General features: G+C 39.4%; 1 protein-coding gene across 1 annotated transcript; it reads left to right on the forward strand.

Moving 5' to 3' along the window:
• Positions 1-44: 44 nt before the first annotated feature.
• On the forward strand, positions 45-27475 carry DIS3 (DIS3 homolog, exosome endoribonuclease and 3'-5' exoribonuclease). Its single transcript, XM_034758351.1, has 21 exons — positions 45-363; positions 1149-1306; positions 4214-4407; positions 4517-4590; positions 5639-5806; positions 9069-9233; positions 11897-12010; positions 12108-12245; positions 13111-13257; positions 14660-14776; positions 17010-17111; positions 18094-18158; positions 18249-18333; positions 18992-19119; positions 20132-20218; positions 21439-21595; positions 22170-22384; positions 23806-23974; positions 24569-24727; positions 25291-25413; positions 27038-27475. The coding sequence occupies exons 1-21, from the start codon at positions 136-138 to the stop codon at positions 27122-27124; spliced, it is 2880 nt and encodes a 959-aa protein (XP_034614242.1). The 5' UTR covers positions 45-135; the 3' UTR covers positions 27125-27475.

Raw genomic sequence — 27475 nt, forward strand, 5'->3', positions numbered from 1 at the left:
GCAGTGCATGCTGGGAGCTGTAGTCTCCGGTTCCGCCTGCCATTCCGGTTCCGGCAGGGTCGAGTTGCTTGCCGGGAGCCTCTCGCCTGGTGCTGACTCTTCCCTAGAGTAGTGGCCGGCGTTCGTACGGGCAGGATGTTGACCTCGCGCACGTTCCTGAAGCGCACGCGGGCGGGTGCGGTGATGAAAGTGGTGCGCGAGCACTACCTGCGCGAGGACATCGCGTGCGGGGCGGCCGCCTGTGAGCAATGCGGGCAACAGCCCGGGGAGCCCCGCCTCGAGGCCCAGCCCAGCGGCGCCGCCAGCAGCCTCTGCCCCGCCCCCCACTACTTGCTGCCGGACACCAACGTCCTGCTGCACCAGGTACCGACCCCTCAGGTGGTGGAGCTGTGCGCGTGGGGCGTAGGACTCACTCAGGAGTCACCATTGTTACGTGCAGCCGTGTGGGTCCCAGGATATGGGAGACAGGCTACCTCATCCGTCTTCTCTCAGGAGTCACTCGTCAGGTCCCCAACATTTCGAGATCCGCTCAAACGTCGTGAGACTTAAAACTAAGAAATATTGTTTTCTCTTTGTTGGCCTGGCAGTGTCTGCTTTGCAGTGCACTCTGGCTGTGGTTTCAAGCATTTCCTCACAGCCCCAGGGATATAAACCACCTCGTTCTGAAATCTGAGCTGAATTTCCCTTGTAATCACATGCCTCCAGGAGCTGGCGTTTAAAGAAAAACACCAAATATTATGAGACATGCAATCAAATCAACAGAGTGGCGGCACCACCACCTCCATTGCCTTTGGGATTCCCTGTTCTTTGGGCCAATGCTGAATTTGGCTTCCTTGATTATACTGATTTGGGGGGGCGGGGTCAGGGCTGCTGGTTTTGGGAGCTGAAGTGAATCTCCTCTCTCTACCTACTCAAATTAATGGCTGACAGCTTTTGAAAATCCCAAGGTCTTCAGGCAGGGTCTGGGGACAGCTCCTTGGTGGAAATTCTAGCCCCTTTGTGCTCCCCAGCAGCCAAGGTGGGGCAGGTCTGGGCATCTCATCATTCATTTTATCTTCCGGCGGTCATGTGTTAGGGTTAGGTAAACAATTCAATCTCTGTTATCAGTTATAAATAAACAATAACTTGGATTCTTTGTTGTTTCACAGATTGACATACTTGAAGATCCTGTTATCACAAATGTAATTGTGCTTCAGACAGTTTTACAAGAAGTGAGGAAACGGAGTGCACCAGTGTACAAGCGAATTAGAGATGTGATTGCCAATCCTGAAAAACATTTCTATTCCTTCACTAATGAACATCATCGGTAAGGTATAGCTTGGGGTACAGCAAACTTCAGAATGTACTACATAGGTAACTGGGATACAACTGACATGTTTTGGGGTAATGATGATGACAGTATGATAACTATAGTAGTAAAATTCAAATGCTTTGAAGTATCATCAACAGACATGAAATGATGTACTTTTAGGGTGGCCAGTTGTGCGACAATTGCAGTTGCTTGAAGAGGAATATGCCTGCAAGTCAAATCCCTTCAGATGCTTCAAAATACATTTACCTCAAAATATCCACACGCACTGAAAAATGATTTTGCATTTAGAAAAATAACTTTTTAATTTAGGAACTAATGAAGCTAAGGGTTTTCATGGATTTGTTGCCAATAATTACATGAATTGGTCTCTTGACAATTAGATTGGTCCCTTAGACTGGATCATTGTGTGAAAAGCTTCATGAATGATTCTCCTGTGTTATAGTTGCTCTTGTTTTACTGGAAGTAGGGTGTAGCTACCTACCCCAAACCACTTTCACCTGCTGCTCTGACTCACTTCTACATACTAGTCCCAAACTTAAATTTTTCAGCACTGTTGCAAAAGACACATGATTTAAAATATTGTGTGTTTATTAAGTAATGTAATAGCAACTTGAACCAAAATTTAATTTCTTTGCTATTGTTTCTTAATCGCAAGTATGTATTAGTTTGTTGGTGTGGAAATTGCTACTGGAACAGATCTCTGGTCTGTCTAGTAGTATCCTATCTCCAGCAGTGGCTTTTAGTAGATTTCTCAAAGGAAGGCAAACCTTCACTGTACTACGCACACTAATGCATCTGGACAATTGTGCATTGTTAAATCATTGGAAAACTTATGAAGGCCTACTTTGGTGGTTTGCTAATGACAGGAAGTATGCAAGATTTGTAACTCTTGTATTTTTGTTGGTGTGTTCTGTTAAACAGTTACCACATTTCACTCTTGTGGTGATTACATTTCACTAATGTTCACAAGTGAACATCTTGATATCAGTCTGGATAAAAGACAATATATAAACATAAATTGTCATTAGCCGCAGTCATCTAGGGCTTGATCCAAAGCTCCTTGAAATCAATGGAAAGACACTCTCTTTGACTTCAGTAGGCTTTGGATCAATCAGGCCTCTAACTTTTCTGAGGGCTTGTCTACACTACAAAATTAAGTTGACTCAAGTCGACTTACAGCCACTGCAGTAATTGAAGTGGTGGTTGATGTCCACTCTTGCTCCTCCTGTCTGTGTTACGCGTCCTCACCAGGAGCTCTTCAACTGACTGAAGTGGGGCATTGTGAGACACTGACACTGGAGCCCAGCAGCCCTGGGCTGACAGCCTCAGCTATAAGCATGGGGTGCACAGCACCCTGTCCCCCCCCAAACTGTCAGCTGGGCACTGGGCTCACAGCAGTGGCCCCCCCAGCCCCTGCACTGATACCTGGAGCTGTCAGCCAGGCACTGGGCTCATAACTGTGAGCCCAGCCCAGGGGCTGACAGAGCTTTGAACCCACACAGGGCTCAGTTTCACAGCAGGGAGCTACCAGCAATGAAATTGACATTCTTGTCAGGTTCACGGCTGCTATTATTTCACTTTTCAGTTTTGGCTGTCAGCTGGTGGGGGGCTCCATGAGCCCCCGTACCAGGTCTGGCAGTCAAAGCTGTCAGCGCCATGTGGGGCGAATTCCTGGAATCCCCAGGCTACAGGGCTGACAACCGGAGCCAAAATGTGAAATAATAGCAGCTGTGAACCTGACAAGAATGTCAGTTTCATTGCTGGTAGGCTCCCTGCTGTGAAATTGAGCCTTTCTGGCTCATAGCTGGGGCTGTTGCCAGCGGGGGGGCAGGAGTCAAGCTGCTGGGGCTGACAGCCAGAAGCCCTGCTCTCCTTCCCTCCACACCCTCAGATCCCTCACCAGGAGGCAGCAGTGGGGGTCTGGGCTATCAGTGCTGGAGGGCGTGGAGGGGACAAAACACTCTCAGCTGTCAGCCCTGCTTGGGGTTGGACAAAAGTCTCTCTCAGGGAAGGTGTACTGAGGTTCTTTGTTTGATCAACAGGCCTAGTAGTATAGTCCTCCAACTCTAGTCTCTCTTTCAGTTGCGTGGGTCTCAGCTAGGTCGACTTCCTTGCTGGTAACACCTAGTCAGGCCCAACCTACAGCTGGGGGTGGGGAATCTGGGAGGCAGACCTGGGCCTTCCTGCTCCACAAGGTCACAGCCCAGGACCATAAAATGTAACAGCCTGGGTGGCCTAAGTTTGGCCATAGTCACCTCCTAGTCACCTTCTCCTGAGCCTGCCTACCACACCTGATGTCTCCATTTGGAGCATGTCTGCCATTAAGTAAATCTCCTTGGCTTCAAACCCCCAATCCAGGGGCCAATGCAGGTGATCCTCTGGTGTTCCTGCACACAGTGCTTCCTCCTTGGTTATTGTTGAAGGTAAAGGGGTAGGGGCTGCTTTTTCTACTGCTGCAGAGCAGTACTTCTCTCTTTCCCTACCCCTACTGGAGCTCTCTTTAAACTGGGCCTTTCCCCAGGAGCATGTTAAGCATGCCTGAGGGCAAAGTTTTCCTGGCCCAGTACTGCTCCAGCCCTTCTCTTTTTCTCAGACTTGGTGTGGGGTCTGTAAACTCCATTACAGAAGATAACTAATTTTGATTTGTTGATGCATGCAAGTAACTTCTATTATTGTTTCTGGAGTGCATTATGTTTGTCCTTGTGTTGTTCAGTTAACTAAATTAAGTCCCTCTGGAGTGTCTCTCATTCCTCCCTAATCTTCAATAATAAGTTCTATGTTGGAAATAGAATTTTCTCACTATTTTTCCTTATCCCCCTAACTTTTAGATTGTTGTTCGATGTATTTAAACATCGGTAGCATCATACTTAACCTTGCTTTAGGATTTTCTGTTGATTTCAGAGAAACTTATATAGAACAAGAGCAAGGAGAAACTTCTAATGACCGCAACGATAAAGCCATCCGGGTAGCAGCAAAATGGTATGATGAACACTTGAAGAAAATAAACAATGAGGAGACAATACAAGTTATTTTACTAACAAATGACAGAAAGAATAAAGAGAAGGCTGTGGAAGAGGGGTTAACTGCTTATACGTGTAAGTTTATTGATATGAAGTATTTGACTTATTGCTGACATGTAAAAATCCCCGTAGTGTCTTCATATTTATCTTGTAAATAAATAATTTTGTGCCTGTGTTTTTATAGGTGAAGAGTATATAAAGAGCTTGATAGCTAATCCTGATCTTGTAGATCGACTTGCTTGTGTATCTGATGAAGGGGTATGTTTTCTTTTATTTTTTGTTCCAGCTCTTCAAAAGAAATATAAATGGTTTGCAATATGGTAATATTGGTCTTTATGTGCATTCTTAACTTATCACAGTTTAATGACAGTATTGTTTTGCTGCTAGAGAAATAAAATGGGAAATGCTGCTCTGAATGCACTGTTTATGCAGTTATTAGAAAACAGCTACAAGTTACGTGCAGAAGTCAGTTAGGGTAGAGAGCTCCTCATTCAGTGTCAGATGAAAACAATATCAGTGGAACAAAAAATGTAGATCCATATCCAGAATAATTAGTGTAAACAAAAATTGCCTAAAACTGGATTTTGGACCTTTGATTGTTCCTGTTATTTTAGAGCTCACATTAATTTAATATTTTTCATAAGCATTTTCTGTAAAATTTTTAGTTAATATATGATTTACTTGTATAAACAGTTTAGGTATTCCAAATACCTGCATACTCATATAATTCCCAATAATTTAATATGGGACCAAATATAGATATTTTCTGATTTATTAAATATATTAAAGTTGATGTGGTTTCCAAGGCTCTCACTTCGCTCAATATTTCTCTTAAAGTTGTGGTTTAGTAAATGCTTTAAATCATCTAATTTGGTTGGGATTTTAAAGGTTTAGGATTTGGCGGGGGGTGAGGGGTTACATGGAACATTGATAAATATTGTCTTGGAAACCAGTTTTCCCTCATACAAACTTGATGCTGTCCTGGTAACCTCTGAACAAATATAAAAGCACTTGACATCCACACAGTATATGGCTATGGTGTGCAGCTGCAGGCAGAAGGAAAGAACTCCCAGTATATGATGCTTCCATGGTCCTTGTACTGCTGTGAAACCTTTTGAGACCGTAATCTACTTCCTGTTAGCAGTAGTCTAACACATTTTATATACTCTTCTTGCTACATAAACAAATGGTTATACCTCTGATTTTTGCACTGGAGTTTGGTAGGCTGAATTTGATGTCAGTGAACTTAGTTTTAGGATAGTTATGAATGCAATGAACCAATTACCAACTTTAACTTTTTTAACAGAAAGAAATAGAAAGTGGAAGGATAATTTTTTCAGAGCATCTTCCCCTTAGCAAATTACAGCAAGGCATAAAATCTGGAATCTACTTTCAAGGAACCTTCAGAGCCAACAGAGATAATTATCTTGAAGCTACAGTATGGGTTCATGGAGATGCTGAAGAGAACAAAGAAGTGAGTTGTTCATTCTATTTCATATTTTGAGAAACATCCAGTGTGTTTTAATGAATAATTTATGGGTTTCTAAGGCTTTAGGTAGATGAGCCACATGATCTCTTGATCTTCTGAAATGTTGCTATAATGTCCCTTCACTTAATGAAGGCCCTTTCTCTTAGTTTTTTGTGTTCTACACTAGTTATCTATGTGATGTCATCCCAGTTGTCTTTAACTCAGGTTTTCCCCCCAAGATCTTGGTTTTATAGCACTGTCCGCTGCTTTTTTGTGAGCGGTGTGCATTTTATTTCGGCCATTTTTTTCCCCTCCAGTTTTCTTTGCCACTAGTCTGACTCTTTGTTAATGGGAAGTGAGAAGATTCTCTATTGACCAATATACAAGTCCACTTATTAAGACCAAGGAAATATGTCTGGAGTACATTCAAATATATATTTTTGCTCATCTTCTTGAGTATTTACTGAAGTTAGTAATCTGGGAATGTAATGTAGTAAAATCTCATTCTGTGGGCAAGTTAGTGATAGAAAGGTAGGAAAAGTGTCATTTGAGTCATTTTAAAAAAAAAAAAAAAAAATCTACAAAATCATAATTTCAGTGGTATCACCCTCTGCACCGTAGGGAGGACTTGCTGCTTTCTCCCAGTTCCAGGTCCTCCAATTGATGGAAACTTTGATAATATAATGTCTTTGGAAATGGATCAAGTTGGGTATCATTTAAAAGTCTTGTCTGTCACAAACAGTGATATCAAACACGACAAACCTAGAATAATTGTGTAAATAAATATATAGTTGAAAGAATTTTTATAAATCAATATTTTTTAAGTTATACTTTAACACAGGGATGCATTGCTTACATAAAAAGGACATTGATCTTTGGTAATCCTGGGGGAGTTAGCCCTGGCATGTAGGACTGAAAACATTAATTCATCGAGTCATTTCCGTCTAGGGCACCATTGCTAGACAAATTGCCACTCTTGCATATCTCCGTACAAGGCATACTGTTAGCCAAACATTTGCAGGGTGTTGAGTATCTAGTCTGTGCACACAAGCATTTGATTACCTGAAGGATTGATTCGGGAGTGCATGGTATTTTACACATCACTGGTGTGTGATAAATCCTTCCTCCAAGACCCATCCATGCCCAGTAGGGGAGGTTAGTTTTTGGATGTGCTTGATCATCCTCCGAACCATTCCATTGCTTGATGATTTGCCCTTGCAGAAATCTTGGGTGAAATGTCTCACAGAGAGCACTAGAACATCTGTGTCTTGTGCAAAAATCCAGAGTTTAGTAGCTCCCCTCTCTCTAGCATTAAGGGCATACAACAGGGATTGGCAACCTTTGGCATGCGGCTCGCCAGGGTAAGCACCCTGGCGGGCAGGGCTGGTTTGTTTACCTGACGCGTCCACAGGTTCGGTCGATCACGGCTCCCACTGGCCATGGTTCGCCATCCCAGGCCAATGGGGGCGGCGGGAAGTGGCAGCCAACACATCCCCCCCCGGCCCACGCCGCTTCCCGCAACCCCCATTGGCCTGGACCTGCGGATGCGGCAGGTAAACAAACCAGCTCGGCCCACCAGGGTACTTACCCTGGCGTGCCACGTGCCAAAGGTTGCTGATCCTTGACATACAAAATAACTTTAGTGTCAGCCGCCTTATGCGAGCTACCAAGAAATTCCTCTGAATTGGGTGAGGCAGCAGCTTCGTTACACCATGTGACAACAACAGTTCTTTGAGCAATTCTTTACATGCTGAAATGTTTTTCCTGCAAGATATGCAGTTAACTCATACAAGTATGAGACAGTAGTTTCTTCATCACGACATGGGAGATGTTTGTGGAGTTCAGTGGTTTTGTATTGGACATGTGCAATACCATAGAGTCTCTTCTTTTCTGGTAATATTTTTAAGTGATTCCTCTGCATACATGTGAAACATGAGGTGGTGTGTTCTATATCTATAATTAGATTTCACCAATCCAGTAACAGATGTGAACTCTGGGATCACTGTTAGTTTTACCATTGAGTCACAGACAGTTTCCTTAGACTCTCCAGTCTATCTTGCCACTCAAGCAAGCTGGATTTAGTGTTAAATGGTCACTTACACCAAAAATCACAAAATATTCAGGTTGCTTCCAGTCCCAAGAGACCACTCACTTACCCCATATCAGTTGGTACCCTAGATCATATACCAAGGACCACTCCTATAGTTTATTACAGGATTGGCTATCTAAAGGTTTATTAAAGTTATTTTACAGAGTAAAGCAAGCAAACATATTCACAATGAATTACCATCTGTGATTCCTAAAGATGATGGAGATGTGGTAATAATCTGTCCATTCAAAATGTCTTTCTGGGCAGACCCAGGTCAACCCTGGAGAGCTCTGCTTTAGTTTAGTGTCTCTGACCCTGTGAGAGTTCAAACAGCAAAGAGAGATGAATAGTTTTCTTTTGACCCTGTTTTATTTTTTACTTTTTGACCTTCCAGTCCATGAGAGGAGCTCCCTTGCATGTAGCATTTCCAAGGTGGGATAAGGCCGTTCACCAGTCCTTTGTATTGTGATGTCCTTTTAATGATCCATTTAATTTTGATAGACCTCCTTAATGGGTGGGAGGGACGATTCCCCTGCCTGTGTTCACAAGTTCAGAGCAAACATTTTCAAGGTCCTATAGCAAAACTTCTATTTCCTTATAGAATGGGATACAGACCTTAAAGTGAGATTAACATATGTAGCAACTTGCAAACATTTCATAGAGTCTAAACATTAAATACATTCTTACAATAATAATACTTATCATTACAAACATGCTGGTTTGGTTTGCAGCTATGAGTTTGTCAGTTCTAGCTAATGCCTACAGACTTGGTCAGAACTGGCACTTAGTTTACCAGTGTCATAAAGGAAACACATGAAAGGTCACATGTGTCTTTAATAAAGTTTCTTATACATTTAAGCTAAATTTTAAATCTGTTGAAACAAAGATTAAAAATAAAAGGAGATTGAACTTGGAAAATCCAAGCATTATCTGGGTTAAAATCTGAAAATGTGTGGTTACTGGGAGTGAGAATACTAGAAAAGTATTTTTAGTACTGAAAGAGACCTGGGATGGAAAAAATAGTTATTGATAGCTCTTATATTAGACTGTGTAAGCAATTTGGGACAGGGACTGCTGCTTCTATTGTATGTGTGTACTACTCCTAACACAATAGGCCCTGTGGGGGATGACTGTAAAATTTTGTAATTTTAATATCTAAAACATTGTTTTCTTAAACAGATAATTATACAAGGACTTAAAAATTTAAATCGAGCAGTTCATGAAGATCTAGTAGCTGTGGAACTGTTGGCAAAAGACCAGTGGGTTGCACCATCCTCTGTGGTTTTGCAAGATGAGGGTCAAAATGAAGATGATGATGAAAATGAAGAGGAGAAAGAAAATACTGTATGATATAAATTACAGGTTTCTGATTCAGTCCTATTTGTGCTCCTGTGTCGTCTCCTTTCTTCTCGTTGCCTGGCAACCTGGAGCAAGATCTATTTCAGCTCTTGAAAGATGAATTCAATAGGTCTAGTCAAAAATTTCCAAAATTTATAGTTTGGACAAATTTTTAGTTTTTTCATCCAGTTCTAGTGGTGAGAGATGTGAAATCAGGAATGCCAGTGTAGCCAGGTCGTAGCTGGACTTTCTTATCGCTCACTCTCTTCTCCATATGATTCATATAAAGGTTTCCTTCAAAACTAGATGTATCCTCCAGTTTACCTTCTGCTCTTTTTTTTTTTTTAAGGGGATGATAATTTATTGATAACTTACCTTAACTTTTTATTCCTATACCAAGAAAGTAAATATTAATGCAACCTTTGGCCCGCGGCCCGCCAGGGTAAGCACCCTGGCAGGCCAGGCCGGTTTGTTTACCTGCCGCATCCATAGGTTCAGCTGATCGCGGCTCCCACTGGCCGCGGTTCACCATCCCAGGCCAGTGGGGGCTGCAGGAAGCGCCACGGGCTGAGGGATGTGCTGGCCGCCACTTCCTTCCGCCCCCATTGGCCTGGAGCTGCGAACCGCGGCCAATGGGAGCCGCGATCGGCCAATCCTGCGGACATGGGAGGTAAACAAACCAGCCCGGCCCACCAGGATGCTTACCCTGACGGACCACGGGCCAAAGGTTGCCAATCCCTGTATTAATGATACTAGTACTTATCAGCAGTTTAAGCAGGTAGCAATAAAATACCTTACAAAAACATTGGTTATTTAAAACAAAACCCCCACAATAACCAGGAAATTCACACGTAAGGTTAAATTTCACATGTTGTTTTCAAATATTTTTCTTTTAAATACATATAAAAGATGCCTGTGCTGTTTAAACACTGCCTTTAGTAATTTCTGAGAGAAAAAAGGATGCTGAAATTTCTGATATTTTTGATTACAAATAACAATTTGTAACAGATTTCTTCTAATCAGTGACCACAAAAACTTGGATGCCTTAATCTTAATTACACAATTGTCCTGCCAACTCCTGCCTTTATTATAGTCCTACAGATGTACTAAATATGCATAGATGTGTAAAAAAGATGCACTGTACAAGTTTCTAATTAGAAAAATAGCACACTGGGGGTGATCAGTCCCTGCTCCTAAATGGTCCTGCTCCTGGAATGCATGGAAGGTCTCACGTGATTATCTTCTGATTCCATGCACGAGCCAGTTATTAGACACGGAGCTAGGTCCAGATTACAGCACTTGCATGAAAAGAGCAAAGGTTAAGTGTGATGACAAACCATTAGCCTTCAGTGGGGTCATGTATGTAAGGAACCAGTTATAAAACATTCTGTGGTGCGTATTTGTGATACTCCATTCACAGAAAGAGACAGGAAGATAGTCTTTCTGTGGGGGCGGAGTTAAGATAGTGTGGGCACCTTAATTTCCATATAGTTAATTACCTGTTACATTAACTTTGAATTTCCTGGTTTTTAAATTGTTGTCTTTAAAATAAGCACATAGTTCCCTCCTCCCCCCGCCTCGTTTGCATCCCCAAGTAATGAGAGTCTTTTTTGTTAAGAGGTTTACAGAACAGCAAGGGTGGAGGAGAGTAGGGGGATTGTGTGGGCAGCAGAACAAGAGAGCATTACACTCTCTCTCTCTCTCACACTCACTCACACTGGGGATAATCAGCTGAACATGAGCTCCCAGTTCGACCTTGTGCCAAAAGAGCTAATGTGATGCTGGGATGAATAAACCGGATAATCTCAAGTAGGAGGAGATAGGTTATTTTACATCTATATTTATCACTGGTGTGACTACTGCTGGATTACTGTATCTGGTTCTGGTGCCCACAATTCAAGAAGGATGTTGATAAATTAGAGTTCAGAGAAGAGCTATGAGAATGATTAAAGGATTAGAAAACCTGCCTTATGGTGATAGACTTAAAGAGATCAGTGTATTTATCTTAACAAAGAGATGATTAAGGGGTGACTTGATCAGTTATAAGTACATACATGGCGAACAAATATTCAATAATGGGCTCTTTATCTAACAGAGAAAGGTATACCTGATCCAAATGCTGAAAGATTAAGCCAGAAAAATTCAGACTGGAAATAAGGCGTATATTTTTAACAGTGAGAGTAATTAAGCATTGGAACAATTTACCAGAGGTCATGGTGGAGTCTCCATCACTGACCATTTTTAAATCAAGATTGGATGTTTTTCAAAAAGATCTCTAGGATTATTTTGGGGGCAGTTCTGTGGCCAGTGTTATGCAGGAAGTCAGACTAGATGATCACGTCATCCCTTCTGGCCTTGGACTCTATGGACCTTCTTTGCAGCTTTTTTTCCTCCACTGTGTTCTCCTTATGTAATATATCTGTAAATTTAGGGTTAAAACCAGTTTAATCTAGATCAAAGCACCTGATGTCACAGCTTGCAGACATTAAAAGTGGTGTAAAGGATATGGGAGGAGGGGAGAGGCATGGTTCTATTTATGATGTCATAATCTAGTTTATGAGCATTATAGTGACTGATAAAATTGTGTCCTTAAAGCATGAGTTAGATTATTTACTATATTAGCTATGTTAAAATCATGAATTCAAATACAGTTTGTGTTTAAATCCTAGCTAAAGTCTTCCGTAAACAAGAACATGTTGAGACCATCAGGAAGAGTAGTAGGTATTATAAAAAGAAATTGGAGACCATTTTGTGGCATGCTTTCCAAATCCCAGATAAAAGAGGTAAGCAAATACCCTGTTTATTGTAAATGTTTAAAAAAAAAAAAAAAGAGGAGGGGGAAGGGGAAAAGTTATTTCTCCTCCTTTTCTCTTTCAACAGGCCAGACGGCATTTGTTTACACCAGCGGATCGCAGAATCCCTCGAATTCGAATAGAAACCAGACAAGCTTCCACATTAGAGGGCCAAAGAATTATTGTTGCTATTGATGGTTGGCCCAGAAATTCCAGATATCCTAATGTAAGTTTAAAATAAAAATTTCATTATTATGTATCTGAGGATAGTAATTTTTAATCTAATGATCAGAACTATTAGTAGTATTAACCTAGGTAATTTAAAACTTTCTTGTGTTACATGTTTTGAGTACCGTTAGCAATGCTGAGAAAGTTCCCATCATAATTATTTGATTGAATAACATTTGAGGCCACAGCTCTCAAACTGGAGCATCTAAATTGGCCCCACTTGTTTTCAGAGGTGCTAAGCATCCAGAACTGCTACTTACTTTCAGCTCTTGTATTTAGGCTTTGAAAGGCTGGTCCTAGGGTTTTGAAATGAAATATTTCTGAACTGACTCCAGTGTTTTACTTCTATAAACCAGGGAATGCTGTGTTTTCCTTTTCTTGTACAGTACTGTATACGCTAACAGTACTCAAAAATAATCAACAGGGCTTTTGAGTTAACCTATGAGAAGCACTTTATGAGACTTCAAAGTGAAAGAAGAACTTCATATTTCTAACAATCTGGGAAACTAAATCAGTATCAAAAGAGTGTTATAATCTGAAATATGGAGAGAATATAACTGTGGAGAGAGTACCATCTCTCTCATAAGGAGGCCATTGGGGCTCCAAAGTGGGAAATACGGAGTGGGTAAAAATCTCGGAACTTAAATGCCTTTGGCCAGAACAGTTCTTAGGGAATGTGTGCACCACAAAAAAAAAAAAAAAATGATCTCCAAGACAACAAAGTAGCTAAGGGGAGAGTTTACTGTACAATTTAGCTCAATAACAGCTTAAGATATTGTAGGATTAAGTATTTGATTGTCAAACAGCCCTGTGTCAAGATGTTAATTAAATCTCTCTCTCTCACTCACTCACATATTTCTTAGGGTCACTTTGTAAAGAATTTAGGAACTGCTGGAGATAAAGAGACTGAGACAGAAGTTCTGCTTCTTGAACATGATGTTCCACATCAGCCTTTCTCCCAGGCTGTTCTTAGCTTTCTACCAAAAATGCCATGGAGCATTACTGAAGAGGTAAATTTAAAAACACATGTAACAGAGTGGCTGCCACCTGAGCACCCCCTTGTACCACTCTACCTCTGTTGCCCCTTTTCAGGGTTCCTTGTGAGCGCCACACAGTCTTTCTCTCTGTTCAGTAATACCCCTCCTTAGGGACTGGTTTTATTGGCATATGGTTCAAAATAAACACACGCGCACACAAAAATCTACCCTCTGCCTGAAGCTGGGCACAGCTCCTCCTCTCTGAGGTACTGTCTCAAAATGCCCCAAGTGTCATAGGCTTTTCCCTGCTTTAGTAAGCCATTCTCAGCCCCTCCTGGGGTTGACCCTTGATCTCAGGGTCTTTGCTGTAGGATCTTTTCTCACTCTCTGCAATCTCTGTACTGCTTCTTCCTTTATTAGGGCCAGGTGCTTTCCCTTAAGACCAGTTCAGACTAGGTAGCCAGTCATAGAGTGCACTGGACCATACTCCCTCTTAAAGGGGCCAGTCACTCTATGACAACACCTGTTTTAACTGAGCTCAGTGATTAACACGTCTCCTCCTTCAAAACCAGACACAAAATTTCTCTGTCTTGTTGCAAAGGGATCTCCGAGAATAAAGATAGGAGGGGAAGAACTTTTCCAAACCTACCATCTCTTGGGATGAGAATTTTAAAATGTTATTTCTACCTCACTCCACCCTTCATTCCACTAGCAAGAGTTATGCTGTATTAGATTGCTTCAGCCGTTCTCCTAAATCTTCAAAGCATATTCAATACAAAACCAACTAGTTAACTTCCTGTTTAATGAGTTCCAAGTACATTTCTTCCAATGATTTAACTTAAATGTGGGAAATGACTATTTTAGGATTAAAATAATCACTTGTAATCAAGGCACTTTACAAACATTGACTGACCCTTCTATAACCTCTGTGAGGTAGGTGGGTAGTATCCTCATTTTACATTCATTACACATATTCATTTGCAACTTTTTTTTAAACTGAGACAGAGAGGTTATATGATTTCTCCTAAACCACAACATTTTCAATGAACTCCAATTCAGCATGGGCTGTGCGAAGGATCAGGAGCCAAGAAATACTGGCTCTGACACTCAGTCCCTCAGAGTGTCAGAACCAGTATTTCTTGGCTCTTGGTCCTTTGCTAACTCCATGCTGATTCAGTTCATGAAAAGCTTGTGTCTTTTTTTTTCTTCTGTTTGCCAATAAATAGCAAATGCTTTAAAAATATCTCTCATAGTTCTTCTGTAGTACCTGTACACCATGATCTAACTGTATACAAGAGAGAAGCTCTTCTAAAACAGAAAGTCAATGTGACCTGTGCTCCTGCTTTTGAAAATCTTACCCCAAAGTACATTCCTCTAATGACATTTTGTAGTTTGGTTTCTACAATATGTTTGAAAAACTTGTTTAAAATTTCAGGACATGAAATTTAGAGAAGACTTAAGGTATCTGTGTGTATGTAGCGTGGATCCTCCAGGCTGTACTGATATTGATGATGCATTACATTGCAGAGAACTGGAAAATGGAAATCTAGAGGTATTTTGTTCCCTTATTTTCCTATCTATACGTCATTTATTTGTCCTTTTTCCCCCCCTCCTTTTTCTCAAACAACAATGTAATGGCAGGAGGAACTGAAATGGGATTTCTTTAATGTGCAGCACTAAAAAATGTTTTTGTCTTCACCAGTTGCAATAATGGAGCCACTGATGTCAGCATGTTAAAATGAAATTTGACTGTGTGCACAAGAAGGATTTTTAAAAATATTTCTTGGGATGAAGTGTCACTTTTCCCATAAAGTCACAAAAAAGATTTGATTTTTTTTTTAATTTGAAATATGTGCGCGATCTGCAATGTTATGGTCAGCATTTAGAGTAAATGCTGTGTTAGATTGCTTCAGCGAGTCTCTTAGGCCAGGTCTACACTAGAAAATTAAGTAGATTTAACTGTCAATTGGGTGTGAAAAATCCATATCCCTGAATGGCGTTATTAAGCTGACCTAAGTCCTCATGCAGACAGCACTAGGTTGACAGAAGAATTCTTGCGTCAACCTAGCTACCAGCTCTCAGGGAGGTAGATTACTTACTCTGACAAGAGAACACCTGTTGGCATAGGTAGTGTCTACACTTAAAACGCTATGGCATTGAAGCTACAATAATGCATCTGTGGCATTTGAAGTGGCGGCAAGTCCCTAAAGTGGTTGCTAGTAGGAGACATTTCTAGGCTGTAAAACATATTTAGCTACAATCCCCAGTTCTCACTCATAATTTTCCCAATAATCCAGCTATTGGCTTGAAATCTTCCAAGTATGCTGTCTGCCCAAAGATCTTACGTCTGTGGCTTCCTCCTTTTTTTTTTTTTTTTTAACCCATTCATTTATGTTTGGCTATTCTTTAAATTATGCACAGATTAAATAAATAGTTAATGGAAATTTAGCATGGAATTAAGTCTCACTGAGATCTAGGGCTAGGTGTGAAAAACATTGGTTTTCAGTTAGTAAAGATATGACCATTTGAAATTAGTTGTTTTGCACATGCACAATATAAAGTATTTTAATATTTCCAATGTGTAGTAGTAGGCCCTGATCCTGCATTCAGAACCCCACAGACAGACTCCTGTGAGGTCATTTGTGCTCTGTTTAGCCTTTTTCGTCTCTAGTGCTGATCGCTTTGTAGGGTGAGGGTCATAATACAGATGCATGTACATATGTGTATAGCTTTCCATGTTATCTGAAACTGTGCGCTTATATCCAGGTAGCACAGGTTCACTAGTGAACTCTGGTGTCTATTTAAAAAAAAAAAAAAGTGAAATATTAATACTAGTTAACATTAACGTTGAGAAACCAAGCCTGTATTTCAGGAAATTTGAAAAGTTAATTTTTACCACAATGTTGTGCATGCATAGTATTTCCTATTCCTATTTTCCATGTGTTATATTCAAACCTGTAGCCCAGTCTAGGATTCTAAGGGATTTTTAGAAAGGTTGGGAAGGTGGGGGTTGTTTTGGGTTTTTTGAGTTGCTCATAAAACCTCACAGCTAGTTATATTGTGTGTTTGATATATATTAGCTTGTGACGATAATAGCAGATAACACCAAAATTGTAGGGCTAGCAAACACGGAGGAAGACAAAAGCAAATTGCAATTTGGCTTGGAGAGGGAATCGAGCAGTGGGGGCTGCAAGCAACAAGGAGAGTGACCATCCCAATAAATGTAAAGTCTCTCACCTAGACAATAGATTTTCACCCCAATGTTGCATCTACTGTAAACATCACTTTAAAGTGAAATTAAATGAATGTTACTTGTTCATGTAATCCAGGGATCAGCAACCTTTGGCACATGGCCCACCAGGGTAAGCACCTGGCGTCTGCAGGTTTGGCCGATCGCGGCTCCCACTGGCCGCAGTGCACCATCCCAGGCCAATGGGGGCTATGGGAAGCGGCGCGGGCCGAGGGGTGTGCTGGGCGCCACTTCCTGCCGCCCCCATTGGCCTGGAGCCGCAATCTGCTGAACCTGTGGATGCTGCAGGTAAACAAACCGGCCTGGCCCACCAGGGTGCTTACCCTGGCGGACCGTGTGCCAAAGGTTGCCAATCCCTGATGTAATCAATCACAGTAGTTGCTGCAGGGAAATAGGATTGTGAGGAGAGATGGAAAAACCCAGAGGGTCTTTCATATTCTGAATCTCTGCTTAAGATAATTCAAGAACCTCTGCTTCAATCCTTAAAATGCATACAATGTGATATGCTGAAACTCATGTTTTATTTCTTTCAAAGGTTGGTGTCCATATTGCAGACGTTAGCCATTTTATTCGACCAGGAAACGCGTTGGACCAAGAGTCAGCAAAAAGAGGGACAACCGTATATCTATGTGAAAAAGTAAATGTTCTTTTCATAGAGCTTTCTTGTTTTGGTGGAATGTTGTTGCTAACATTTTATTTGGAGGAGATGGAGACATATCATTATCTCCAAGCTGAACAAAAGGGAGGCCTTTAGACTGCACTTTATTTGGATAACGTGTTAAAGTAAACACACATTGTATCATGAGTCAGCCAACAGAGCAGGACTGTAGATCATTCTAAAGGTTCACTCTAAATCACAATAAGAAATACATCACTTTAGAAGTATGTTGCATACACTGTATGTCCCAAATAGCAGGATTAAGAGAGGTATTCTGCATACTTCTGACTCTGGGGTATTAATCTCATTGTAATTTGCAGATCACTGTTAAAGATCAGAGTTATAGTCCTTTCACTTACTTGTCATCAGTCAGCCAGAGTAAAGCTGACATAGTAATTGGTAGTTACAGCAGAACAATTGGCACAAATACGGAATCCTAAAGTAGATACAGTGATGTGGCATTCATAAGCAACAAGATAGTCAAAGCTGTGGAGTCTGCTCAATTTAATATAGTAACTAACATCTGATTGGCTTTTCTCATTGCAGAATATCTTGTAGCCTACAGAGGCTTCATCTCACAGATGTCTGTGCCCAATTCAGCTCCATCTGTTTTGTCCTGCTTGGAGCGGTATATTTCTTATGGACCACCATTTCTTTTCAATAATAGCTACTGTAGAAAGAGCTGTTACAAAAACTGACACCTGTTAGATCTCACCCAGAAGCAATACATTTCTTCTGAAGTTGTGTATTCCTTTTTCTTATAAATCTGAAAAACTATTTTATATTTTTCATGATGAGATTAATACCAGCTGGAAGAGCCATTTAATAAAAGCTTAGAACCAATATTTTCTTGCTGTTAAATATTTTATTGTCATATGATTTGAGATGGAAAGAAGCCTCTAACTTATTTAGGTAAAACTGTATGTATTGCTAAATAGTTCGTTTATCCCTTGTCTTACAGAGGATTGATATGGTTCCAGAGTTGCTTAGCTCCAATTTATGCTCCTTGAGATCTAACGTGGACAGGTATTTGTGCCTAATCCATATTTAGATCTTGTCCAAGTAGCTCCAGATGTTTTTTCCATGTTTTTAACTTTGGTTGATTCTATTTTTTAGGTTTGCATTTTCATGTATATGGGAAATGAACCACAATGCTGAAATTTTAAAAACCAGATTTACCAAGAGTGTTATTAATTCCAAGGTTAGTTATGTATATTAAAATATTATTTTAATGCTTATAAAAACAACCTGGATAAACTGTACTGGAAACTGAATGTCCTAAGGACTCAATATATAGGAGTTTTTCCTTCTTTTCATTACTCCTTTAAATAAAGTTTTTATTTCATTTTATAATTAGAAAATGACTTCATTTAAAAAGTCAAAATAAATGCCATGCCTGAATCAACATGTTAAGGCAAATAAACAAGGGGTTATATTTCTCTTCCTATACTTTTTGGCCTGATATACACTCATAAATGTATGTAAATAATGGGCCTGATTTTCAGATGTGTCAAGCACCCATAACTCCTTGTACAATCAATGGGAGCTGCAAGTGGCCAGCACATCTGAAAAACTGGGCTAACACATGTCTCTGAGACATTAAAAAGTACAGTGTAAAAGCCAAATTGTGTACATCTGTATATGTGTTTTCTGTTGTTAGTCTCAGAACACTTGAGGATGATGAGGTAAATTCGGTGTTGAGTGGTAGTCTTTGGGATTATGATTTCCTTGTTTGTGCTGGTTTTCAGCATACTTTGACAATGAACTGTGGCTTGTATTTCCAACAAAGGGAAGAACATTTTGCTGTTCAATACTCAGTTGTATGTGGTATTGTCACATTGTTTGTTTTTCTTTTCAAGGCATCCCTTACATACGCTGAAGCACAGATGAGAATTGATTCCACAAGCATGAAAGATGATATTACTACTAGTTTGCGTGGACTAAATAAATTAGCAAAAATTCTGAAGAAGAGAAGAATTGATAATGGGTAAATTTGTTCAAATTGGTTTTAATGTCATGGTCTCATCTTTTTAGTTGTTTTAAATCTGTCCAACTATATCATGCCACTTGGTGTTAGTCTGCACCAGCCAATATAACATTTCAAAGATCAGTGTTAGATTGCCATTATAAAGTAATATAGACTGTATATAAGGTAGTTATTTTAAGTTCTCCAACTATATTTATTTAACCTTTTAATTTTCTTTTGTAAGTTTGCGATAGATATTTGTAATAAGGTTTGTATAGCAAGCCAATTATATTTTAAAGTATAGCCACTTTGCAAAACTTACTGTTTAGTCTTGTTTTTGAGTTAAAGGAATGCCGGAAAGTTTCTATAGTGTGGGGGGAGACCACTTAAAGAAGTGAGGTTCTAACTAAAACTGAAACAACCTGAGCTGTAGCAGAACTGCTAGGTATCATTTGAAATACTTTAACGTACAAGAAACCTATAAAGGAGGGTTTTTTGTTTCCAGCTTTCATCTTACAATATTCAGTCATCTCAAGTAGGTGCGTATTTAGGAATGTTATCTTTCCTTTATCCCTGCAAGAGGAATATGTGTATACTTCAAGCTGAGGGTGTAATTCCCAGTTTGAGGAGACATACTTGTGTTAGCTTGCCACAGTAGGAGACGTTAGCTGCCCCAACTATGTACTAGCATCTCTGATGGCACACACACTTGGGGCTGCTAACCCCTTCCACTGCTGTAGCTACATCCTATCTTTAGCACACTAGCACGAGTATATCTCCTTGAGTTGGAAATCACACCCCTAGATTGAAGTGTAGACATACCTATAGAAGTACAGTAAAATTTTGGTTTGGGAATTCAGGGGCTGATCCTCAGAGATGCCAAGCACCCCTAACTCCTGTTAATAGAAATGAGTTGCACTTGCTTGACTTATATCACAGTCAAGCCGTGTAATTGTTCAGATTACTTAAACTGAGCCTTCCAGTACTTTTTGCTGTAATACGTGATTATTTTGTTCTGTTCATTGTCTTTCAGGGCCTTAACACTTTCCTCACCCGAAGTTCGTTTCCATATAGATAGTGAAACTCATGATCCTATTGATTTGCAGACGAAAGAGCTTAAGTATGTGTTATGGGTTTCTGGTGGAGGAGTTGTTTTGTTTATTGAGTAGTGCATTTGTAGAGTCCACTTAAGTTTGGTCAATTAATCCTAGATGATTATCTGATTTCTATGAATTTCCTAATAAGTCTATGAAGTATGTAAATCATGGAGGGTCCCTAGTAATATTTCAAATTGATATCTTACTTCTTTACTAACTTAGAGCAAAATTTTCAAATCCTGAGTGTCTAACGTTAGTGTTAATGTCAGGCTCAGCACTCCCTCTCAATCTCTTGTGGGGCTAACTAACAGTTGATGAACAAAGATAAGAGCTCAGTTCACTAGCTGAAAGGCAGCAAGCAGGGGAATGAGAGGGTAGAGTCCAGCTTCCATGCTGCACATACAGGAAGCAAATGGAGAATCGCTTCCCCAGAATCCTGGAGCACATGGGGATGAGGCAAAGGGATCCCTACCAGCTCCCTCCCTGTGATGAGGACAAACACTGCCTGTTGAAAACAGTGGACCTGAAGTTTGGGGGCCAAGGGAGGACAGCGCATGGGGTGGGGCATACTGGAAGACAGAGATCTGAGCAGACACACAGCATTTATATGCATGCACAATGATCTCGAGACACTTTATGTTAATGTAGGACATAGTGCTACCAAGGGACTTCTGGGAAGAGGGGAACTAAGCTTCTCTGTGTAGCCAGCTCTTTGTTTTCCCTTTAAGCCCAGCCCAACTTTTGAGTCAAATTTTTTTTGGACTCCATTAGATCCTCTCAACTTTATTTTGCATAGGTGCACATATGTGCAGATGAGTTTTTATGTATAGTGTGCTTTAATATTAGAACAATTATATTAAGAAAATGTAAAGTGGCTCATCCAGCGATTTCCCTTCTGAATTAAGTGCTGAATAAACCAATGCCTTTCTGATCTGATATACAGACTTTTTATTGTGATTTTTCTCCCCATTCTTCCCCCCAGATAAATTGTAGGATTGATTTTAGTGTAACTTTTTGTTTCTGTCTCTACCTCCTTTTTGGACCTGTGTAAATATATAGGTTTGTCTTTACATATTTTAAAATTTTGTCTACTTATGTTTGTATAAATGTTCTAAATTGCTAGTTTACTAGGCTCAGTTTTAGAATCTTGTCAGAGATAGTAAAAAGACGTCTTTATTGAATGCTTAAGCAAATCAAAAATTTAAATATTCTTCTAACAGTGCAAAATGTTTCCTGTTGACAGAGAAACTAATTCCATGGTTGAAGAGTTTATGTTGCTTGCCAATATCTCCGTAGCAAAAAAAATTCATGAGGAATTCTCAGAGTACGCCTTGCTCCGGAAACACCCGGCTCCTCCTCCATCAAATTATGACATCCTTGTGAAGGCAGCGAAGTCCAAGGTAAGTTTAACATTTTAGAATAAAATAATTCTAAATAAAGGCCTATTCTTTGCTTTTCTGCTGTGTAGACCTTTCTTTCTAATGGGCCACTTAAATTCCAAGCTTGCATTTCTACCCATTATTTTGTGTATTGCGTTCCGTTTTGTGTATTGTGTTCCGGAGAGCGGCAGCTGCTGGTTGGGCACCCAGCTCTGAAGGCAGCGCTGCCACCTGCAGCAGGGGAGAAGTAGGGATGGCAATACCATACTATGTCACCCTTCTCTGCTGATGCTGACGGCGCTGCTGCCTTCAGAGCTGGGCGCCCGGCCAGCAGCCACTGCTCTCTCCTCTGCCTTCAGAGTGGGGTGGCCAACGAGCAGCGGCTGAGGGTTGGGGGGGTATCGTAAACTACTACAGACACAAAGAAGGGGGGCACAATCAAATAACTTTGAGAATCACTGAGGTACAGTATGTGGGGCAGCACGTACCTGATAAGTTTGGAAGTGCTGAGATGATGCCGTTAAATTCCTGCATATGGCTTTGAAAATTTTTAAGGATTTGACAATAATATAACTCTGGCCTTTTTTTCTTACAGAATTTGGAAATTAAGACTGATTCAGCAAAGGCTCTAGCTGACACTTTAGACAAAGCTGAATCTCCTGAATTCCCATATCTAAATACACTGTTGCGAATCTTGGCCACTCGCTGCATGATGCAAGCTGTCTACTTTTGCTCTGGAATGGATAATGATTTTCATCACTATGGCTTAGCATCACCTATTTATACACATTTTACTTCACCCATCAGAAGGTAATTTACTTTATGGAACTTTCAAAGGGAAAAAAAACGAGAGTGATGAATGCATTAAAACTACTTTTCATACTGTATCGTGCCTCATAATTAACAAAATTTCATGGTAATTCTTTTGATTTATATTTGAAAAGGATGACTTGTGCAGTGCTCCTGTAATCTTGGTCTGACTCCTCTGTTCCTAGGTTTGCTGTAACTCTTTTCCATGACATCAGGCTCAGTATTCTGATTTCAGTCATGCATTCCATAAAATAGGACTATTTCTGTATTTTAAGTGGAAAACAATATATCCTTAATATATGATTCTGTTGTATAAAAGCACATTTTTTAATCTCCATTTAGGATGAGACATGCCAAACAGAACCTGCAGCAGAATCTGGCTAATCATTACCATGTAGGAGCTCTGCTGCAGAATTTGAGTGTAAAATATTTTAGGAGGGATTCATTTACATATATAAAACGTAGTCTTAATTTAACATTAACTTAGTAAATAACATCACATCTGTACGTTACACGGGGAAGCAAGTAACTTACTATTGGCTTAAGTGAGAATATGATGTGAAAACCAAGTGTGCATGTAAAGGGTAATTCCAATGTACATGTTTTAAAATAGGGCTTATTTTTACAATTTCCCTGACATACAGGTGGATCTAAGTTTTATGGAAACTACCTGTGCTTATTTTTACTCCCTAGATGTATATTTAAGGCAAATGTGTTGTATATAAATAATTGAAATTCCTGTGGAACACATGTTTATAACTGTTGGTAAATGGTAGAGCTGTTAAAAGTCCAAGAATAATATGTCAGTAGCCAAACGGGATATCTTTTTGAGTTAAGCAAAAGTTATTGTCCTACCATAGTTTCATACATGATCGAGTTCAATTATGCTCTGAAAATTGTTAAAAATTGCATTGGCATGCCACACTGAATCAATAATTCTATATTTAAATTTGCTCAATTGACAAGGGAAAAAAACTCATTGCCAGTGTGCAAACTCCCCCTTGAATTTGAAAGTCTGTGTTTCTGGTTTACACATAACTAATAATAAAAAGTCTGCAGGTGGAACATAGTAAAGAATTCTGTTGTTGATATAGAAATCAGAAAGTAATCTTGCATCACCGTGCTGGCTCTGCAGCAGATTCTTTTTGTCACTAAAATAAGCAAATATAATCTTGAATTCACACAGGGAACAGTTCTGTTCAGTAAAGTGATGTCCTTTTTATAGAGTTGCTAATTGACTGCGCGCAACCATAACACCAGTTCAATAAAGTTCCTTGTCTCGGATAAACTTTTAAAAAAAAAAAAAACTTGAGTAATTTCATTCATACAAATAAAATGAGATTCAGAAACTTCCAAAAAATGAGTACATTCTGATATGTTGGCTCAGACTTCTGTTAGTGATTTTTATCTCATCCGTGCAGGTATGCTGATATAATAGTACATCGACTATTAGCAGTGGCTATAAGCGCAGACAGTACTTATCCAGAACTTACAGATAAACATAAACTAGCAGACCTGTGTAAAAATCTCAACTACCGACATAAAATGGCTCAGTACGCACAAAGAGCATCAGTTGCATTCCATACCCAGGTAAGTAGTTTTGAGATGGGGTCATGCTTTTCAAACTGTAGGAAAGAGTGAACATTTGTAATAAGAACTACATCTCTGTAGGTAATATTTTGGTGTACTGTGCAGGGCAGTAACATACAAGTCAAGTCTGAAGCATGTAAGGAATGATTAAGGGCCTTGAGTATAGTCTCTTTGGAAAAGAGAAGTTTTCAACATTAGAGTTCTGCTTCTAAAGAACATCTTAATTGTATCTAGGATAATAAAGGACTCCCTGGTACTACTTTTGTTATTAAAAATACCATATGTACTACTGTAATGTGGTAAGGGTAATTTTTAAAAAGTTTATAAATAATACATTTTAAATTTAAAATACCTTGACATTGAGCCCAGGATTATCTGAACCCCACTACAGCAGCTAAATAGCAAAAAGTTATGAACTATAGCCAGATACTTTAATACATTAATTACAGTGTCTGAATGAATAGTATGAACATGCTTTACTTGTGATTGTTTGATAACTGTCTTCATAACAAGCCATTATAATATCAGTTTTTAGTAAATCTTTTCATTGCCTAAACATTTGTTTTATCCACATGATTCATCTCTCTCTTACAGTTGTTCTTCAAAAACAAAGGAGTAGTGAATGAAGAGGCGTATATTTTATTTGTAAGAAAGAATGCAATTGTGGTTCTAATCCCCAAATATGGCTTAGAAGGTACTGTCTTCTTTGAAGAAAAAGACAAACCAAAGCCAAACCTCAATTACAATGATGAGGTACAATATTTAAGGGGATTTTATTCTTATTTTGGTTTTTCATTTGATAATGGGGCACAATCTAAAAGCAGTATTCCAGTAGTTAGATGCAGGGAATTGGCATAAGAGATTGTATACTTAAAGTTATAAACTAATCAGTAGTAACAGCAATTCATCTTCTTGTGTGCAAGTTTTTAAATACAGAAGGTTAAGGGAGAACAGCATTCATTAATTCTTAATGAAATCCAGCTACAGCATAGTTTATTTGAACTCACTTTTGATTTTTTTTTTTTTTTTTTTTTTTTAATTTAGTTGATACTTTGGACAGTCAGTGTTCTCTCTTAATTAGCATATTTTTAGGCTTGTCTTTAAGAAATATTAAAACCACAGGGAAACTTCTTTGATGCATGTAGTTTGTGTGGGCATTAGGAGTTTTGAATGGTGCCTGTTATAAACTGGGAAAATATATAGTTGGTAGCAAAAATAAGAGATCTAAGATGTTGGGGATGAATTGTAAGCCTCAAGTATTTAGATATAAAATTCCATGTTTGAAAAAAACAGTTAAAAATATTGACACATTCCAGGTACCTTCACTTACAGTGGGAAACACAACGTTTTATACATTTGACAAGGTTAAAGTGAACATCATGTTAGATGCTTCCAACATCCAACACCAGAAAATTCGTATGGCGCTGGTAGAACCCAAGGTAAGGCACATGCTTTACAATGCAAAGCAACATATAATTCAGTTGTCTTAAAACTATTGCGTAGTAAACTTCATATTTAATTTTTAAAAAGCCATTATTTCTTTTTATTAGGAGATTGCAGTAACAAGTCACATCTGCTTTTAACAAAAACAAATCTGACTTCAGTGACATTGGTTTTGTTTTGGTTTTTTTAAAACAGTGGCTTCTATATGCTGCAGGAGCCATATATTTTTAAAATGAAGATATTTAAGAAGGGGTTCTAAAGTAAATTTCACTTCCACAAAGTACCTTTTCCCACCAGTGGAAATTCCATTACTCAGGCTAGCTGACAAATTTTACATGACAGGAGCTCTGAAACCACCTTGTGTATTTGCATTCAGCTATTAACAATTTTTAGAGATTTAAGTAATAAATAGTAGGCAAATGTGAATTAAAAACAATATAAGTAAATGTTAATTGGAGTCTTTTTCCTTCCTGAGTATATAATCATTTATGTTTTGGATTATTTTAGGAAAATGATGAATCTGTTTCTAAAATATTAGATTATCCTGATCTTTGAACTCTGCCAATACAAGACTTTATTTATAATTACTTTTAGTCCTAGTCTTTATCCTTGTTCTTAATAATTTCCACTGGAGGGTATGCTTGTGTTCATTTTGGATAAAATGTGGTTTGCAGGGTGCTTATACATCGGGAAGCATGCTGTGGCTCCCCCCCCCGGAACATTCTAGAGAAAGGCCAGGGGGAGGAGGGGTGAGCTCAGCATGTGGAGTGGAGAACTATGAGCATGTGATGAACAGATCCATATATGGAAAGGTTAAATTTGATTTGTTAGAGGTTTGTATTATGTAACTTATTATGTAAGTGCCATGTGCTATAAAATAACAATGAGAGGGGCTCCTTGCTGGAGGGACTCTGCCTGTTTTTTGTACCAGGGGCTCTCCCTTTGTGCACCATTGAATAAAGCCTTGTTGAATTGAATCAAATCGAATCGCATTGCATCGCATCTAATTAAAGTCCCTTGATTCTGCCCAGCATCTGACTCCTTGGGAACCACAAAATCCCAACACCACCTCACTTTGCATTGTGATTTGCTGTAGCAACATCATGACATTTATATGGTGACTTAGGCCTTGGCTACACTTACCCGCTAGTTCGACAGCTGGAAATCGAACTTCTGGGTTCGACTTATCGCGTCTAGTCTGGACGCGATAAGTCGAACCCGGAAGTGCTCGCCGTCGACTGCGGTACTCCAGCTCGCCGAGAGGAGTACCGCGGAGTCGACGGGGGAGCCTGCCTGCCGCGTGTGGACCAAGGTAAGTTCGAACTAATTCGAACTAAGGTACTTCGAACTTCAGCTACGTTATTCACGTAGCTGAAGTTGCGTACCTTAGTTCGAATTAGGGGTGTAGTGTAGACCTGGCCTTAGACTTTATCTTGATACCTACTGTCAGAGAGACTCACTTCACTGAAATGTCAAATGAGGTCTGCAGACATACTTGCATGTAACGTTTGTTAATTGTTTAGAGCCATCTCCTCTCCATTATTGATATTTTTGACAAGAAAGCAAAAACTAAATGTTTGCTTTAACCTTCTTCTGATATTTTTTCTCCCTTTGTGATAGATACTGGGAAGTGATGTTCCAAATCAGACTACAGAGCTGAGCACTAACAGTGAACCAGAGAAAAAGAAGAAGAAGCTGAAAAAATAGCTGCATTCAAGCATCTAATAAATAATTCAAGTGTTACCTATTTTGTATTTTGTTTGAAGAGGAAATTTGTAAATTCTGAGATTTCATACAACTTTTAAATTTACTTTTAAAAGATATTTTTTAATAATTTTAAAACTATTTGCATTTTTATTTCATCGCTTGCGCACCCAAGTGTTTGTAATAGTTTTTAAAACAAATATTTCAATGTTTTCATCTTGCAGGTGAAAATAAATACTCATGTAAAATTAAGGAACATTCCCAGCAGCAGTTCATTATTGTACCAGAAGTGGGAAATCAAAAGACAGTGACTTGTAGCGATTTGATAAAGTAAATTATTGTACTGTACGCAAA

Source organism: Trachemys scripta, chromosome 1, assembly GCF_013100865.1.
Source record: "Trachemys scripta elegans isolate TJP31775 chromosome 1, CAS_Tse_1.0, whole genome shotgun sequence".
Classification (NCBI taxonomy): domain Eukaryota; kingdom Metazoa; phylum Chordata; order Testudines; family Emydidae; genus Trachemys; species Trachemys scripta.